Source organism: Stomoxys calcitrans, chromosome 2, assembly GCF_963082655.1.
Source record: "Stomoxys calcitrans chromosome 2, idStoCalc2.1, whole genome shotgun sequence".
In the NCBI taxonomy this organism is placed as follows: domain Eukaryota; kingdom Metazoa; phylum Arthropoda; class Insecta; order Diptera; family Muscidae; genus Stomoxys; species Stomoxys calcitrans.
In genome coordinates, this window is record NC_081553.1 from 216113262 (window position 1) to 216132614 (window position 19353).

General features: G+C 38.3%; 1 protein-coding gene across 2 annotated transcripts in view; it reads right to left on the reverse strand.

The window, feature by feature from the left end:
- The window catches only part of LOC106081092 (maternal protein pumilio), an 809199-nt gene that overhangs the window by 776948 nt on the left and 12898 nt on the right, over positions 1 to 19353 (reverse strand). For both annotated transcript variants that reach the window (XM_059362138.1, XM_013242815.2), the window contains exons 2-3: positions 16455 to 18741; positions 10938 to 11696 (exon numbers count right to left, since the gene is read on the reverse strand). In XM_059362138.1, coding sequence (XP_059218121.1) covers positions 10938 to 11696; positions 16455 to 16703 — 1008 coding nt within the window. In that variant the 5' untranslated portion in view covers positions 16704 to 18741. The remainder of the gene's footprint in view (positions 1 to 10937; positions 11697 to 16454; positions 18742 to 19353) is intronic.

Here is a 19353-nt window from a genome sequence, read left to right on the forward strand (position 1 = left end):
GGCTCATTACACTATATCGGGAGATCGGTCTATATGGCAGCTATATACAAATATAGTCCGATCTGGACAGGAATGGGTAGGGGTCTACCAGAACACACTGTGCCAAATTTCATCGAATTCGGGTAAAAAATGGATCTTTTATGGCCTTAATACCATATATCAGAAGATCGGTCTAAGGGCAACTATATCCAAATATAGTCCGATCTGAACCACACTTCACAGAAATGGGTAGGGGCCTACCAGAACTTACCGTGCCAAATATCATCGAAATCGGATGAAAAATGACCTATTTATTGCCTCAAGACTTTAAGTCTGGAGATCGGTCTTTATAGCGGCTAAATAAAATCCTATTTTTGAGAAACAATACGAAATCATCAAAAATTGTTTGGAAAATATTTTTTTACCCAAGATATCGGCAAAATTATAAATACCCAGCTTTTGGGTATAAATGGGTAAATACCCAGGTATTTACCCAATTTACAGGGTAGTAATTACATCTTATTGATAAGTGTCCCTATTTCTTTTTCCAAGTTAATTTATCGAAAAAGTCACCATAACGAGTATCCGTGAATTATATGAGATTTAAAGGCAAATTTAAGTTCCCCGCTCAAAGCCCAACATGTCTACGAATATTCAGGTTCAGCTCTATACAGAAGTAATCGTGTTTTCTTGCTCTTTTTGTGCATATTATTCTTAGTTACTGTGGCCCCTATTATTTTTTCCACCACTGTAAATGAAAGAATGACGGACGGTTCCCTTATTCACTCTCTATCTCCCTTGCCCTTTCCTTCCATTTTCAACTTCAAGACAATTATTCAGTCAACTGCAAAGCAAAAGAAATAGCGAAAACGTGAGTAAAAAAATTAAACACCGCAAGCAAAAAGAAAATGTTTTTTTTTCTCGCTTTCATACGTACCAGCAGCCCAAAGAAGAAGACGACACACACATGTGGAAATACAACACGGAAAAGATAAACTGGGGACTAGGGCACTAAAAAAAGCTTCATAATCAAAACCAAACAAAACAGAGGCAGGAATCAAAACCAGTCAAGCGCACATTGACTCATTTCAACCAAAAAAAAAAGAAGAAAAAGTGAGCGCAAAGCAGCAAAAACAATAGAACAGAAAAAACACAACAACAAAGAGCTGTGAGCAAAGCGAAGAATCGAAACAAAAACACCCAGACGCCAGTGAAAACAACAACAAGAAAACTTAAAACGTGCACAAATTGACAAAAGAAACGATGTACGCTTAACAACCAGATGATTTTCACCACTTCAGGTTATGCTCTCATCATGCTCTCACCACTTCATGCATACCCCCCACTTGAGTGCTGAAATTGTTTTCTCTCAACGCAGCCGGGCTCTTTTATTTTCAATTGTAACAGGAAACAGCCTAGCACACATATGGAGAAAAGCACAGCAAACACATGGTCTAACATCGTGTGAATTTTTACAAAGGGGTCTGCGGCAGTTGTCAATGTTGGTGGATGAAGCAAAGCAACAACGCCACAGAATTTGAAGAGCAATAAAAAGCTACTGGTTTCTTTCTGCATAAAACAGGCCTCTTATCATTAAAATTTACAACACAGTAGCATCCTTAAAAGGGGCAAAGGGACGCAACAAGGCTTTTAAGAACCTGCAAAGTTAAAATGCTAACGTGATGATATTAGTGATGTGACAGATACCTCAAGGGAGCATTTGTGCCTGAGTTAAAACTATTGGGAGAATACAGTGTCGTGCAAAACAAAAGAAACATTTTTTCATAATGATTAAAATATTCCTAAAATTCGACTTATGCATTATGTGCATAAAAAATGTTATAACTACTTTACTTGAGGTACTATAGGCTTTCAAAGTCATTTATAAAATATTTTTTTAAACCTAAATGAGGTTATGTTCAACAATGGCGCATATTCACGTGTGCAAAACAAAAGCAACTAATATTAAGTGCACCATTTTTAACCATGGCTATACATAGAGGCGTAGATTATATTTAGCGAATATTTACTGACATTAATAAATCTTTTTCGTTTGGTTTTAGCGCTTCATACTTGTATTTATGTAAGACAACTTCGGATCTCTAATTGCTTTCATTGAAAAGCTAAAATAAGGGGTTTGTGTCTAGAGTTAGAGTTGACTAGTGCCAAATTTGAATTCACTTGCAATGTACGAGTTCTTAAATGAATTAGTATCATGTTTCTAGTAGTTTTTAAGTAAAAAATGCCGAAGATAAATACCAGTCACAGTCAGCATGTGCAAGTTTTTGTATCCCTTAAAGTATTTATCTTTAAAGTCATCCACTATTTTTTCGGATTGGGAAAAACTGGGTTCAAATTGTGTTAAAACTGAAGAAATAGCAAGTTAACCCCATTACAACGGAATTTTCTTGCTTGAACACACAGTGCCTGGGATAAGGGCACTCATTAAAAATCTCCTCTTTGTGTATTTGCTATTTAAAATTTCACTAAATAAAGCCGACTTTTTTCTTTAAAAGTGCTGATTTTACTCCAAAATAATCTGGAAGCTCTGATAGTGTATAGAGGGAGAGAGAGAAAAGAGAAAAACAAAACATCCCAGCGGGAAAATGATATAATTCATTATAGGATTGACGTTTTATAAAACCATGTTTCCGAAATCTCGTCGCAAATCTAGACTTCTCCAAGTGTAAACATGGTTTAAGATATATCAAAGAGTAAAATGGGTCATTTCATTTGGCAAAACTTGGACATTAATTAACGAATTTAATACCACATCAAATGTTGAAAAGTTGAAATGTTATGTTTTTGAGAGTGTCGATTTCCCCATTTTGGAAATCCGTTATCTGTTGTTGCTTTCTTGTCGCGTTGAAAAACATACATGATTTAGTTTGGTTTTTATTATGCAGAATGTAATACGTTTCTAAGTAAAAAAAAAAAACTATTAAAAATTGCATTTTGTTTATCTAAATCAGACTATTTTTGGCTCTTTTTTCATTGGCTAATAATTTGACATGATTTTGCTGCAATTTTGAGCAGTGAGTTGTATTACAGTTCTCACATCTACGCGAAATACATACTAAATTGAACCATATTTGGATATAATTGCCATATAGACCAATCTCCCGAATAAAACTCGTCTCCTAATAAGGTATACTTTTCCAAAGTCAAAATTCTATATTTAAGAAATAAAAAATAATTTTTACTATTTTTACATTTTGCAGAATATATTATTTAATGTATTTCGGGGGATAAATAATTCGATTTTTTATAAAATTATAATGCATTATTTATAAAATTCATTCCAAATACATTTTTAAATAATGTATTCTATTAAACGAATTATAAAATTATTCCTTCGAACATATAAAAATATTTTTTTCTTTTCCTAGGAAACTTCCGTGTTAAGAATAACGTACAGCGGTCAAAAAAAGTATTCATCATTAGCAAAATTGATAATAAATTCACTTATTTTGGGTAATTGAAGAAAATTTAAAGTAAACAAATAATGCAGTTTTATGCAATAGTTTATTTTTCGTAATATGTTTTAAAATAAATTCAAAAAATAAATTTAATTAGCGCAAAAAATGCAATTTTATATAATAACACCAAAAACAGAACAAAAAAAGTATTCATCATTGATGTGCTATCATCAAAGTCAAATTCAAATATTATTTGGGAATCCCCCTTTTCTGTTTTATTTAGTAAAGGAGGCTTTGCCCTTGACAGCAAATATTTAATTTCATTGAAAATATAGTTTTTGTCAAAATGGGTCGTAAGCAAAACGAGGTTTCTGATGAGGTAAAAGTTTTGATAATAAAACACCACAGGAATGGTTTAACTCAAAAAACTATCAGTGAAATATTAAATAGACCACGATCTACTATACAATCCATCATCAGAAAGTGGACAGAAACGAAAACTGTTGACAATAAACCAAGATCTGGTCGACCAAAAGCACTTTCAGTTGGAGATGTGCGTTGGCTAGTGCGGCAAGTTCAGAAAACTCCGAAGACAAATGCGACCATTCTTCGTAAAAACACTATGGAATATTTAGGGAAGGAAGTTACTACACAAACAATTCGAAATACACTCAAAAGGCATAGTTACAGAGGAAGAACTGCACGTAAGAAGCCCTTTATAAATAAAATAAACCGAGTGAAAAGGCTAAACTTCGCAAAAATGTATGTAAAACAGCCCGAATCATTTTGGAAAACAGTCATTTTTGCAGACGAGAGCAAGTTTAATATTTTTGGGTGCGATGGAAAGGTCATAGTGTACAGAAAACCAAATACAGAGCTTGAAGAACGAAACACAGTTGCTACTGTAAAACATGGTGGAGGTGGTTTAATGGTTTGGGGGTGTATGGCGTCAGGAGCGGGAAATCTTGAAATTATTAATGGAGTAATGGATCATAAGTATTACATTGACATTTTAAAGAGGAATTTAAAAGATAGTGCTGTAAAACTTGGGCTTGGTAATAACTTTCAATATTATCAAGATAATGACCCCAAACATTCTGCTTTAAATACCAAGATGTGGATGCTGTATAACTGCCCCAAAGTCATTAAAACTCCTCCTCAAAGTCCCGACTTGAACCCAATTGAACATCTTTGGGAACATCTCGAACGCAAATTGAGAACGCGCAATTTTTCGAGCAAGAGTCAAATGCAACAGGTGATAATGGAGGAATGGACTAATATAGACCAAAATATAACCGCTAAATTAGTGCAATCGATGTCAAACCGTTTAAAAGAAGTTATAAGACGCGGTGGTCGAATAACAAAGTATTAATTTTTTTAAATTATGTTATTTATTTTTTTGTTTTTTTGCAATGATGAATACTTTTTTTGTTTAATTTTTTGTGTTCAGCTGTAAAATGGCCCTTTTTGTTCCAATAAATACTATTTTTTCTTTAAAAACAATGAAATTGTGTACATATATATCACACAAGCACTACTGCATCATTAGTTTAATGTGTTTTTATTCCAATTGTCTTTTGTAGACTTATTAAAAAAAAAACATTGAATGATGAATACTTTTTTTGACCGCTGTATACTGGAATCAATAGGCTATAGAGTCTATCGATTATCTTCTCATTTCTCACTGATTACCTTTTCCCGCTGGGATATTACCTACCAAATGTCAACAAAAGTTTTGCGTTTTCTATAACCGATGAAACGCACTTTGCTAATAAACCATTTTAATAGACAGTGTAAAACAAACAAGTGCCTATTGAGTGTTTTTCTTAAATGTCTATTGAGTGACACTATACACTCAACCAAATTTGTTATTTAAAATCATATTTTTTAAAGTGTTCAAACCACTGTACTCTCCATGAGTGCTACGAAACTGTCATCTGTTTCACCTCATAACATACTAATGTGTGCTTGTTGATGTTTTTAATACATACACTCACACAAACACAAAGTATGAACAACCTAAGGTAAACAGGGGTGTAGTAAGGGAAAATTTCTAATAATTTTGAGTTCTTTTGCTTTTACTTTCATGTTGTCTCCGACACTTTTCTCAGTTTCTTTGCTCGCTCTTTCGAAGTTTTTTAAGGAAACGTAAAATAAGCAATGACTGAAAATGCCAAATGCCGGCTGATTGTTGGAGCAGCTTAGCTCTCAATATCTCACTCACCATCTCTCTTTCTCCTTGTGCCATTAACTTATTTTCTCTCACCTGAAACCAATTTGAGTTTATGTATTTCATCACCAGAGAGTAGAACAGAGAGTAAGGAGGCGGAAAAATTTGCAACAAGACTGCTTGTCTTATAGAACCCAATCAAAGGTAAAGTCGTGATGAGTGATACATGTAGCAGTGGTAGCAGACTTTTTGCTATTGTTTTGCAAGAAAGTTGACAAATTTAACCAAACACCCGCATTCAAAAATGTTAATTTAGTTATAATTATCAAAATATGGCCTTAGAAAATTTCACAAATACAGGATAGTTAACACAACTGTTACTAATTCAAACAACTTATTTTTTTGTGAGAAAACCTTTTTTGTTGATTGAAATTACAAAAAAAGCATGATTGAATCTATTAAATATCCGAATCCATTCACTTTTGCCTGATATGACCACCTTTTGCATGGACTATTACTCTGAGTAAATCAAAAAACGAACTGCAAGCTGCAAGAATGTAATATGCCACTTTTTTGGGACATTCCCGTAAAATTACTTTCTACGGCATGTCCATAGTGGCAAATTGTTTAGTCCTTATCTTAATCTTTAAAAATGTCCAACTAGAAGAGTTCGTTGACTTGGTATCTGGCGAATTGGACAGCCACTGTGTGGACGAAATGAAGTGCGAAACATAATTTTGTATGCCATTTTTGGTTTACATTTGCTTTATGTGACGCTACCAAGTATTAGTGTTGCGTCGATGATCTACAACCAAAATGTTTGTATGCCAACGACTCCAAAGAAGCATCCAAAATGTTTAACGCCAGGCTCGATGAAAAAGATTCCAAATCAACCAAAATTACTCCTAGTGGCCACCCGCAGGCTCAAATTTTCGTAAGTGCGATCGGTTAATAAGCCCGATCGGTTTGAGAGCAGTGTTACCAATGCAGAAACAAATTGTCTACCAACATTTTTTGTACCAAATACCCCATTAAAACGGGTAAAATTTTTAATTTCTTAAAAATCGTTACCATCGTTACGTAAAGAGCATACGCTGAAAGAAAAATTAATCCCAAATGTGCTATTATCACTACCACTCTCATAGAAAAAAGTTTGCTGAAAATATCAAACACTGTCTGCTGAATATTAGTAGTTAATTTTGCTCCTTTTGTAGCAGTAGTTCTGCTATTACAGAAGTGAAGTCTTCTTCCCATTTTCAGCAGACAAAACTGCTGCTTAGCAAACATTTTTGCTGTGTTGAATAACAAATTTGTTTGAGTGTGGTAATTTATCAAGAACTTCCTTGTACTGGAGAGATGTTATTTGCATACAAATTTCATTGCTCTGCACTATATAGCACAAAATAAAACACAGCTATCATTTCTTAGGAGTAACATACATTTCATGCACAGGTTGTACAATAACGGATAGGCTCATCACAAGTGTTGCCATCATTTTACCAGCAAAAAGCGTAATGCAAGTTTTAAAAAGTATATTTTTGTATAAAAAAAAAAGAGTTGAAAAGCACTAACCTTAATTTTTTGAGTGTGATGAGATGTGAACAACATTAAAAAAAAGGTGTAGAGGTCTACCAAAGCTCACTGAGCCAAATATCATCGAAATCGGATGAAAAATGCCCCTCTTATGGGTTCAATACCCCATATCGGGAGATCGGTAAATATGGCAGCTATATCCAAATATGGTCCAAGGAAGACCACACTTAATAGGAATGGGTTAGGGACCTCATTGTGCCAAATTTCATAGAAATTGAGTAATAAATGGATCTTGTATGGCCTTAATACCCCATATCGAGAGATCGGGCGGTCGGTCTATAAAGCAATTATATTCAAATATGGTCCGAACTGGACCGCATTTCACAGGAGTTGGTAGGAGTCTACGAGAACTTACTGTGCCAAATTTAATCGAAATTGGATGAAAAATGAGCAATTTATTGCATCAAGACTTTAAGTCGGATGATCGGTCTTTGTTGCGGCTATATATAACATTTGTCCGATTTTATGGGATCTGAAGATCAGGTTTATATACAAAGAATACGAAATCATCAAAAACTGTTTGCAAAATGTTTTATTTATGCAAAATTATAAATACCCTGCCTTTTGATATATATGGGTAAATACCCGCAAAATAATGGTTATCGCCCTCGTGTTTTCACTTTGATCATCCAACTGTTTATTTGGTTGACCCGTCAGAACGCGTAGTTCTAATCCCGGGTAGAACCTCATAAGAAAAAATTTCAGTAGTGGTTTTTCTGCATCCATATTCAGCCATTTAAGACTTCTCTAAGAAGAGGTTTCGTTAAACAGCACCCTGTTGGGACTCACCAATAAGTGGTCCCTCATCATTGGGCTAAAACTTTAATCGTATCATTGATATGAGAGAAGTATTTCCTATTCCTTAATGGGATGGTTTGTGGAAAATTTTATGATAACTAAAATAGGCAAGTATAATGTTCCCTGTGACAAAAAGCGACAGCTAAAAACTCACATTTACAAAAAGGGTAAAAGGCATTAACTAGAAGTGCAAAACGTGTCCACTTTGTGCCTTTTTTCGTTTGGCATTAGGTGGTAACTTTCGAGTTTTATGTGACCTAAAAAGTATTAAAACTAATGCGAAAAGCACTAAGTTGGCATTACTTGTGCCTTTTTTTCATTTAGTACTAGAAGGTAATTTTTCGGCTCTTTATTGGCCTAAAAAGCAATAAATCTTTTGCGAAAAGCACTAAGTTGGCATCTCTGTTCAACCCATGTATAACATACATACATACATATGCATGTCTGTCTGTCATAAATGGATGTGCAATGCAGCAAGGCAAAAGCATTTCGTTTGCACCATAAGAAAGTTTCAGTCTTGTTTTGACTGTTTTCGGTTTCATTCTTTAGCCTTTGGATAGCATGAATGATGATACATGCCACAAAGATGTGCAGGTATGCATCATCATGCAGCAACAACACTTACACCATTCAGTGTGTGTCTCTTAGAAGTGCTAAGAAATGCAATAAACATACATATGGCTAGGTACAGTTATGTGCAAAAAAATAGGGACAGCTGATAGACAAATAAAGGATTCCAAATGAGGACTATATCAATGGTTTATGGCTTTTTTAAACGAATGTCGATTGCAAAAACAAATTTGCAGCATTTTTATACCCACCACCATAGGATGGAGGTATACTAATCTAGTCATTCCCTTTATAACCCTTGAATCACCCTAGACTAAATTCATCTGAGTTGGACGGAAGTAGTTCTCTAACATGAGTTTTAACGATATTCCACCGATTTTTCAATCGAATTGAGATTCAGCGACTTTGGGTCCCACTCCAGGACAGATATTTGCACCGAAATGTTTGACGTTTATTGGGGTTTGCTGAGACTTTTGCCAGTCTCATTACATGGCATTACCCGCTATTTGGGCTAATAAAAATAATTTCTAATAATTTTTTAGCTTTTTGTGAATTTTCTAAATTTTTTAAACGAATTGACGCTTAAACTTATATTGGATTTTTTGTTGCACAAAAGTTTTTTTTTACATTGTATATGCATTAACCAACTGCTATAAACCATAAATTTAGCTTTCAACTTACGCCCTTTATTTGTCTGTCTATCCGCTGTCCCTATTTTTTTGCACATAACTGTATGTACACACATGCATATGTATGTATATTCACTAGCAACACACTGCAAAAAGTGTATGTGCTCCATTCATGTTAGTGCTTGTCTATTCGCGCTGCCACTCTGCCACAAACATTTCTCAGTTGCAGTTGTTTGATGTGTTCGAGTTGCAATTATGGAGACACGTAAAGATGTTGATAAAATAATGAGCTGGCATCACCACCAGCTAGCAACTAGAATGATGGAATACTATGGCTTTGTCGTCTGCCATTAATGAGACAATGCCTCCTTTCCTTTATTTTATACAAGAATTTTTACATTCACCATCCTTTCGCTTTGACTTTGTGTGTGATACCTCTAATTATAAAGAAAACTAAAACAAATTATGGTAGAATACTGCTAGCTAAGACCTTAATCAAAATCTATTTTGGTTTAAAAGACTTTAATGGACATAGCATCGAACAAGTGCAAGAAGAAAAAATAGAAAAATTTCCCAATAAGAAAAGTTAGAAAATTTGGAGAACAAAAAAAAAAAGCCAATTATGACTGTAAAACTCACAAATGTCGCCAGAATTAGAAAGACAGATCTGGACGGGCATCCTAATCTATGCTTGCTGTTTATGCAAGTTTAAACCATTGTCACAAAGCCCCGCTCTTTAGTTTATCATAGCGATAATGAACTTGCCGGTAACTCGTTTGGTTCTCTTATTGGCATAATAAAACAAAAGGTCTACTTGTGGAGAGTAAGAGTGATTTTACTCTCTTTGCTACAAATGACAAGGTAAGTATCAAAACAACTTATAACAAAATGCTATACAACAAACAAACAAACAAGTATGTCGGGTAATCGAAACTACTTCAAATTTTATCGAAAGCGCGGAATAGATTTTTTTAAAATAGTTTGTTAATGTAAAAAATATATGTATGTTTGATGGTATGTAGCTGCATATGCAATTTCTTGGTTATCGAACTTACAAAAATGCTTTTAAATCTGAGTACTCTGTTTAGTTTTTGTAGCGGAATGCTGTCAAACTCCATATATAAAAAAAACGTTGGCTGAAAAAAAACTACTACAGTGGCAACACTTGAAACTATTTCCGGCATCATTTTAGTTTGTTTTAGTGGCTCGTTTAACAACGCTGTAACTCCTTCATTTTTTGCGAATTTCGAAAATTTTTAAGCATTTAATAAGGAGTTACATTTCAAATTCCCAAGAAAGATGCTTTGTTAAAGCAATTCGCCGATGCGGTCACCTTATTAAATACGCCTTGATTGCTATAATTGTAATCAATCAATCCCATGGCAGCCGGTTCTGCGTACCGGATGGACCCTATAGAATACTTCATCGTCAAGGTCTGTCGCCTCAATGTATTGGGTTGCCCAAAAAGTAATTGCGGATTTTTCATATAGTCGGCGTTGACAAATTTTTTCACAGCTTGTGACTCTGTAATTGCATTCTTTCTTCTGTAAGTTATTAGCTGTTACTTTTATCAAGACCAAAAACTGTCCTGTTGCACGAGTAGCATTGTTATTACGTTGAGGGCCGAAGCCCTAATCCAATGACCCACAAACCCTAAAAATCCAACAAGCTCTTTTGCAATTTTTAAGTTTTAAAAACTCTTAAACATTTCCATTTCCCTATGGCCTGTTAATTCCATAGCATATTTAGCTAGTTATAACTTATTGTTTATAAACTTACCGCTGCTGCATTTCTTGAGGCGGCAGCTGCTGCGGCAGCTTGATTATTCATATATTGATTTTGAGGCATCATGCCCATTGCAGCGGCGGCTGCATGTGGTTGCCCACCCAAATAGACCAATTCTCCGGGACCCGGTTGACCTGGTGGCGGTGGTTTGGGTACACCCACACCATTCATACCCACTCCAGGATGTACACCGGGATGATCGTACATATTGCCGGTGGCAGCTGCCTGCATATTTGGTGGCAATTGCATGTGAGGCATACCGGCAGCTATGGCTGCTGCAGCAGCAGCTGCTGCCGCAGGATTATTCATGGCATGATTCAAAAGATTCGAATTGAATTGATGTGATTGCATTTGCGATGGATGTGGTGGACCATGTTGTTGGTGCTGAGGATGTGGTGGCTGCTGATGAGCTGGATGTGGAGGTTGTTGTTGTTGCTGTTGTTGCTGCTGATGCTGTTGCTGCTGATGATGCTGGGCAGCGGCAGCAGCCACTTGTGACATCATTTGATTATGCTTGGCTACAGCAGCAGCCTGTTGCATAGCAGCCATACCAGCTGCTGCAGCGGCTGCAGCTGAGTTACCCATTTGATTGGGACCGCCCATTGAGGGATGTAGACCACCATTTGTGCCCATACTGCCTATGCCGGCACCCATGCCAATGGGACCGATTGTACCGGGACCACCACCGGGTGGTGCACCGGGCGCTGCATTGGCTGGATTCATTGGAGGATTGTATTTCCATTTGTCGGGATTCTGAAATGAAAATAATAACAATGGTTGTTTTAAAACATAGAACTTGAAATTTAGCGAAACCTTAAGTCTACAAATATTAATAAAGAAACTTTAATACATTCCTACGCGAAATATGGGTCACGACGAAAAGGAATTCAAAAAAAAGTGCATAACTACTATACAACACTCCAAAAAATTTCTTGTATGGATTATCTAGACAAGAAGGTATCAATAAACTTTTTCGCTTCTGTTGCTGGTGCTTCATTATACCACACAGGCTGTCTGTTCATCGTTATCATGAGAACCTTAGTTGGGGTGCTACCGATGCACCCCAACTAAGCATACAACTGCAGTCGCGGACAACCCACGATATCAAGCGGAGTCCCAGTGAGAGGCCGGACGGCAATGCAATCTTATCGTGTACCTGACGGAATCTTTTTGCCCGCCTACGTTTTGAGTCGCCTTTCAGAGATTAACCAGATCCCCTAGTCCTGAGAAGAACCGCCAATCCAAGTTGTATATCTCCAGATTCCAGCAACTTCCAACTTACTTGGGTTCCTCCTAGATTGACCTCTGTCGAACACTAGAGAACTCGAAGAGCATATCAAGAAATAGCCAAAGATCACTCGAACCTCAAGCGACTCTCTCGAAAGTTACTATAATTAGCTTTTTTTACCTGTTTGTTTGTTTCTCTTTTGAGACGAGCATAATGATCGAAGAATTTTCTTTGCAAATGGAAAAGAAAAGCCAGAAATCGCAACACACACCAACCACAATGGGACGTGTTTCGTAATTTGGTTTAGAATTACGGATCAACCATATTAGGTGTGAAGTCTTCAAGAGCCGTACGTTAGTATGTTGTAATTATGCCGAATTTATTGCGAAAACGCCTCTTGAGTTCAAAAAAATCCTTGGCTTTCCACAGATTTGGAGGCCACCGTAGCGCAAAGGTTAGCATGTCCGCCTATGACGCTGAACGCCTGGTTTTCCCCTCCTAATGGTGGCAACATTTGTGAGGTACTATGCCATGTAAAACTTCTCTCCAAAGAGGTGTCGCACTGCGGCATGCCGTTCAGACTCGGCTATAAAAAGGAGGTCCCTTATCATTGAGCTTAACCTTAAATCGGACTGCACTCCTGGCGAGACCATCAGAAAAAATGTTCAGCGGTGGTTTTCCCCTTCTAATGGTGGCAACATTTGTGAGGTACTATGCCATGTAAAACTTCTCTCCAAAGAGGTGTCGTACTGCGGCATGCCGTTCAGACTCGGCTATAAAAAGGGGGTCCCTCATCATTGAGCTTAAACTTGAATCGGACTGCACTCATTGATATGTGAGAAGTTTACCCCTGTTCCTTGGTCGAATGTTCATGGGCAAAATTTGCAAAAAATTTGCATTTGTTTCCACAGTTTGAGCTGAAAACAATCAAAGCTCTCCAAAAGGAAATCGGCACTAAACTCCCACTCCGGTCGATTTGTAAACTACAGAACAAACGACGGGCCACATCCCCTAGAAAATATTCTTTAAAGGTTGCCTAGTTACAATTTTTCGTAATAGAAATGTTGAATGTACCGTCATACACCGTTGCCGGTCTATATGCTAATGTGGTCATTCTTCATTGGCGATTGGACCTTGTTTCCCCGGAGAGCGAGTTTTGGTCTGGTATCCCTTGAACCTCCTTGGCCCTTCCCTTGATCAACGATATTACGAATGAACTCAGGTTGGATGGGGGAAGTGGTGCAGAATCTTCATCCAGCTCCTAGGGGTTAGAGAATCAGACTTCTGGACGGGTGCAGCATTTTTCCGGTGAAGGTTTATGCTATCTTGACGGCTCTGAAGACGATTTCGATGCAGAAGCAGTTGCCCGGACGGACTGTCAAGCTATACGTGGGCAGTCAACCGGTAATAGGGGCTCTGGTGTTAGTTGAAAGATGCTGGAAATGCTGTTTTGTTAGGTACCCAGAAATCGATCATTTATGAGTGTGAGCCAAGCTACTGAATCAGTGAAACCACCTTTGTGCGAGCTCTTTGGTAGGATAGTCGCTTTATACGATGACTACGCGATGCTATGAGCTACTGGGCGACCAAAGCCATATGTCCGAGTTTTTCACGGACGAGGTAGTCATTTATCTGATAGGGATGCATACTTAATCTGGGAATGTCAGGTCTTTGACTTCGCGCTGGACACAAGAAAAAACGGATTTGCAAGAATGAGGACTGGCCAATTGCCTTTAAGATGAATGAATTGAAATAGATATGGTTACTTGGGATATTTTTAGCGAATAATTTGGTATTGGTTTCAGTTTCTGCCAGAAGGATACGCGTAGGATTTTTTAGGCAGAGATTTTCGGTTTAAGGCGCTGAGATCAAATGTGAAAAGTGGCCTTGGTCTTGGGATCTTAATACACCGTTCGAAATTTATGAGGAATAGGTAGGAAGCCGGGCCACAGTGGCAGAGGTTAGCATTACGCCTGGGTTCAAACATTAGAATTTTCAGTGGTGGTTATCCCCTTACTTATGCTGGCTACTTTTGGGAAGTATTCTGCCATGTTAAAAGGAGGCCCTTTGATCGGACTCCACTCATTGATATGAGAGAAATATCCCCTGTTGCTTAATGTTAATGGAAAATTAAACAGTAGTAAGTAGGACAAAAGCATCCGGAGATAGATTGATATTTATAGCCGAGTCCGAACAGCGTGACGCATTGCGACACCTCTTTGTGGAGAAATTTTTACATGTCTGCCGTACCATTTTTTTCAAGCGACATGGATCTTGAACAATGTCGCGAGAATTGGGAGGGATTTAAACGAAGCCGAAATAATCAGCAACAGGGATTCGCCACCCTGCAAAATACAGAAGCAGGTTAAATAGATTCCGTATCACGATCCGGGTTAATCAACGCAGTAAACAGAAGAATCAAAAGATTGAGAGGCGACACCTTCAATCGTAGGGGAATTCGTTGCCACACATCCAGCATACAGGTGCAGACTTATTATTTGGCGCCTCTCTCGGCATGCAGCTCCTCTCTGGGCATGCAGCGCCTCCTTGCTCAAGATGACTCGTATCCTCACGTTCATTCTGCGGAGGACATATTTATCCAAAGCCGTATCTAAAATCCATAGATGAGAATAGGCCGAACAATAGGCACGGCCTAAGAACCCAACCTCGTATCTTTTCGTTCATTCTGCGGACGACATTTTTATCCAAAGCCATATATAAAATCCGTAGAATAGGCCGAACAGTAGGACCGACCTAAACACCCAACCACTCCCTATCGATTTGCGATAGTATAGTACATTCAGTCCCCTATTGGTCTCTGCTCGACGTTTTTCCCCCAGCTTAGTTGCTGGAAGAGAATCACGACCAAGTACTTAGCCCACCGAAAACGCTCAGCTCTCTTCTCTTGGTAAAAAATTCTTGGGTTTATGTCAAACCCGTTGGCGCTCGCCCTTCCAGGCAGCTTTCTGAACGATTTCCGTAAAAGAAGAGAAAACGCTCATTCACCATGGTGACGACATCGCCCGAGAAGCCAACGATCTTAAACCTTTCCTTATCGAAAGACTTCACAATTTAATCGAAAATCAGAAGCCCCTTTCCTCGCGTGGTTTCTCTGCTCAAACTTTCTAATCGCGCGCTTTGCTGTTAATGCGTGGATAATCCGGCCTTTCACCGTCAACGCAAACTACCTACAAAGGAGGGACCCTCACGCCCACCAGAACGCCATGTATGGTCTCCAGCTTCAAGTTATAAAAAGCCCCTTCTGTATCAAAAAAAATGCACTTCGTTTTCAACTGACCGACCCTAAGCATGCGACCCTGTGAGCATAGCCGCATGCAAATGCAAATTTGCCCATGAACATTCCACTAAGTAACAGGGGCTTACTTCTCACATATCAATGAGAGCTGTCCGATTCAAGTTTGAGCTAATGATAATTTTATAGACGAATCCGAACGGCGTACCGCAGTGCTGCACCGCTTTGGGGAAAAGTTTTCTGATAGCCGCATACCACATTGAAAGGTTGAGACGGTCCCGAATACATGTGTCAATTAGTTGTTGTTGTTATTGCAACCACATTTGCATACGGAGGTGGCGATCCTAGTCAATCTTTAATAGGTGAGCCGGCACGTTCCAGTCTATATGACTGATCGCGGCGGGAATATGATGGCCATTGGTTACCTAAAGGCGCCAATAATTCGCCTTATCATAGGCACTCAATATTTAAACAAGAGCTGATGGAATTGCAGCTACTCCGTATACGAAGCATCCCACTATCCGCAACCTGTGTACGCGCCTGGTAGCTCCCAGCTAAGCTTCTCGTTATAAAGAGAGCTCAAAGTTCCAGCCTGTGTGGTATCCATAGCTACCCCCTGCCGTGTATCTCCAGGATCTTAAAAATGAAGGATAAGATACTGATTGACTTGTAGTTCTTAGCTCTTTTTTCCGTCGTCAAGATGAAAACCACCCAAACCTCCGACAAATGTGGACTGATAGGCCAAGCAAAGTCACGTCATTAGCGTATGGGCAAAACTGAAATTTGTGCAAGGTATACATTTTTAAAGGTTGTGACGTGATTAAAAGAGACAGGCGGGCGGTAGCATAGACACACAAGCAGACATTGCTTAATCGCCTTCATATTTTCGAAGATTAAGGATATTTTGTAGGATTGAAGATCGACACTTTTTTGTTGTGTTTCTTAATTTTTAATATAGTACACATTTTTTCTAAAATAAATTATTAACTTTTACACCTATTTTGCGAAATTAACTTGAAACAATACTTACATCAATGTTATGATCATCTCCGCAGGCCCAGCGTGCTTGTTTCTGGGCAAATTGAGCTGCATATTCGGCCGCGGCAGCATCATGAACATTGCCCGTAGCTGAACCCATACCGGGCGCCATACCCCCTGGTGAGGGGCGAGGAAATACATAGCCTACAGCGGCGGCAGCGGCTACATCGTCATTGTTTCGCGGTAGCGATTGATCAATGCCGCGCATGCCTCTATCATCGTTACCACCCAACAACTTCATGTGTGTTAATTGCTGTTGTTGTTGCTGCTGCTGTTGATGGTGTTGTTGTTGTTGCTGTTGTTGTTGATGATACTGCTGTTGCTGTTGTTGATAATGCAACTGTTGCTCTTGCTGCTGCTGCTGTTGTTGTTGTTGCTGTTGCTGCTGTTGATGCTGCTGTATAAAATTTGGCGGATGCTGTTGTGTCTGCGTCAAATTATTCGACAACGGCGACGATGAAGTTGTCAAATTTGATGAAGAAGTCAAAAGGAAATTTTGAAATGAATGTCTCTGTTGGTGCTGCAGGTTGCCGTTGTTGTTAGCCGCTGCTGCTGCCGCCGCCGCTGCCGTTGTAGGTGCTGCTGTTGTTGTATAGTTGGCAGCACCACCTGCCACTGAACCCACAGCTGCTGCAGCAGCTGCAGCTGCTGACGTTGCCGATGAGGATGCCGTTGCCGATGTTGCCGACGTGGGCTGGTGATAATAGGATGGCGGTGTATTATAGTGAGCTGATGATGACACCGTAGGCTCAATGGGGGCAAAGGAAATAGACGGGGTCGATAGCAGCTCTATTTTGAGGCCGTTCTCTTTTACCGTGGGGGAGTGGAAAAATGTATAAAGGTGTCCTTTTTCTAAACAAAAGGCTAAAGTCGAACGCGCACAACAATCGAGCTAGCTAAATGGCCAAAATGGGATTTAGTAAGATATTGTTGTTGGTTAAGTTTGCTGTTACAATTACAGTGGTAGTTATAGTCAGCCTTTGTGGTTGTTGTTGTTTTTGGTTTAATGTTATGTTTGTTGCTATAATACAAAATTAGCTTCGACCGATACGATCTGTATACTTTGTACACACACACTCGGATAGCAAGCCGAGTATGGAAAGTTCACAAATTACTCTTAAGTTTCGACTTTACACAAAATGTACACAAAAAACACTTGAGGAGTTTATTCTTCTCCTTTTCTAAGCTTATCAGTGCTGAAAGTTGTTGTTGTCCGTGGGCGCCAAGGGTGGTTTTTGGGGGAAAATGTTTACGTTTTTTTACAATACCGCCGCGACGACGCGAGAAAAGCTTGCGACGATTTTAAAGAAACATGCACGACAAGGACGATGCCGATGGCGAAGACAACGGGACAAAAAACACTTTCACGATTACGACTTTTATGAGAGACTGTAAATTTCACTTTAATGGGTTTTTTTTTGTTCTAATCGTTGTTGATTTTGTTGTTAGAGATTTTCTGTTTAAGCTTTAAGTTGTTGCTTTTTCTGGCTGTAGTATGGTTGTTGTTGTGCACTGTACACTTAAAAATTATTTGATTAAAACTGACTTTCTTCCTTTTATACACAAATAAATTACACAATATAGACGACAAGGTGTGAACACAATGACGGCGACGTCGACGACAATAATGATGATGACGAAACGACAAGTACAAGCGTTACAGCGACAATTAATGTTTAATGAATTGACTTTTTTATATATATATATTTTTTTTTTAGATGACTGTCGACAGCGTCAAGGATGAGGAAGAGAACAATGCCACGTTGATTATGACAAGAATATGATGTGTAATTAAGTGCATGCTCCACAAACAACACCACTGCAAAATTCAAGATATGCCTCTGCTGTTAGCACGTGCTTTGCTCTTTATATCCTTGGGGTGTTTGGGACTTTTGTTTTTGCAAGTTTGATAACTCAGTTGATGTTGGCAACTCTGTTAGAGCAAAATTTTGTTCTCCTCTTGTTTTTAACTATTGCTTCAATACTCTTTCTCTCGCTCTCTGTAGGTATGGCCTTTGATTTGGCAAACAGCTGTAGCACTTTGCTCAAACACAAAAAAGAGTTGGGAGTCACAGTTTTTGGGGGCGATAATTGAACGATCAGGTCTATGAATGATTTTTTGGCGAGCTTTATCGATGTTTGATTAAATCGGCAATACCGTTATAAGCATTTGCCTCTCTGTTTTACAAAAAATGGGTGTGTGTGTGTGTAATGATCGCTCCAATCTTTATATTTTATAGTAATAATAACTAAGAATTATTTATACACAAATTTTTACACTGTAAAGAGAGAGAGACAAAGGAGAAAAAAATAACGGATTAAACAAAAATGTCTATAGTTGTTACATTTAAAAAGATTTTAAATATTTCACATGAGGTGTGCCATAAGGGTTGGACCTCTATTTGGTCCATAAAAAAAATTGTAAATGAAAAATGTGTGAAAAATTAAAAATTTTTTTAAGGCTAACGACTTAAAGGTAGTATTAGTTGTTTTTGTTGCAGTGTTGTAGACTGAAGCGGCAGCCCTTGCCGATGAAGGAATCCATCGGGTCAAACCGGTACGAACAATCGACTGCCATGGGATTGACTTAAAAGTAGTAATGAGGCACAATGATCCCTAGTGTATTATCATGGCAGGACTGTTAAATAAATTAAGATATCTATTTTTTTTTAAGTTTTTCACCACTAAAAACAGAATACCCTGCTTTGGTGAAAAAAAACAGTATGGGTAATAAGATACAAGTAAAATGTTTCTACAGCATATGGATGTGGCCAACTAGATCCAACAACCAGGAGTCTCGAAATGATACTAAATGCGGCAAACAGGCAATCAGAAGCAACGCAACGGACAAAGAGGTATCGGCCCGGCACGGGATAACTATGAGCACCACA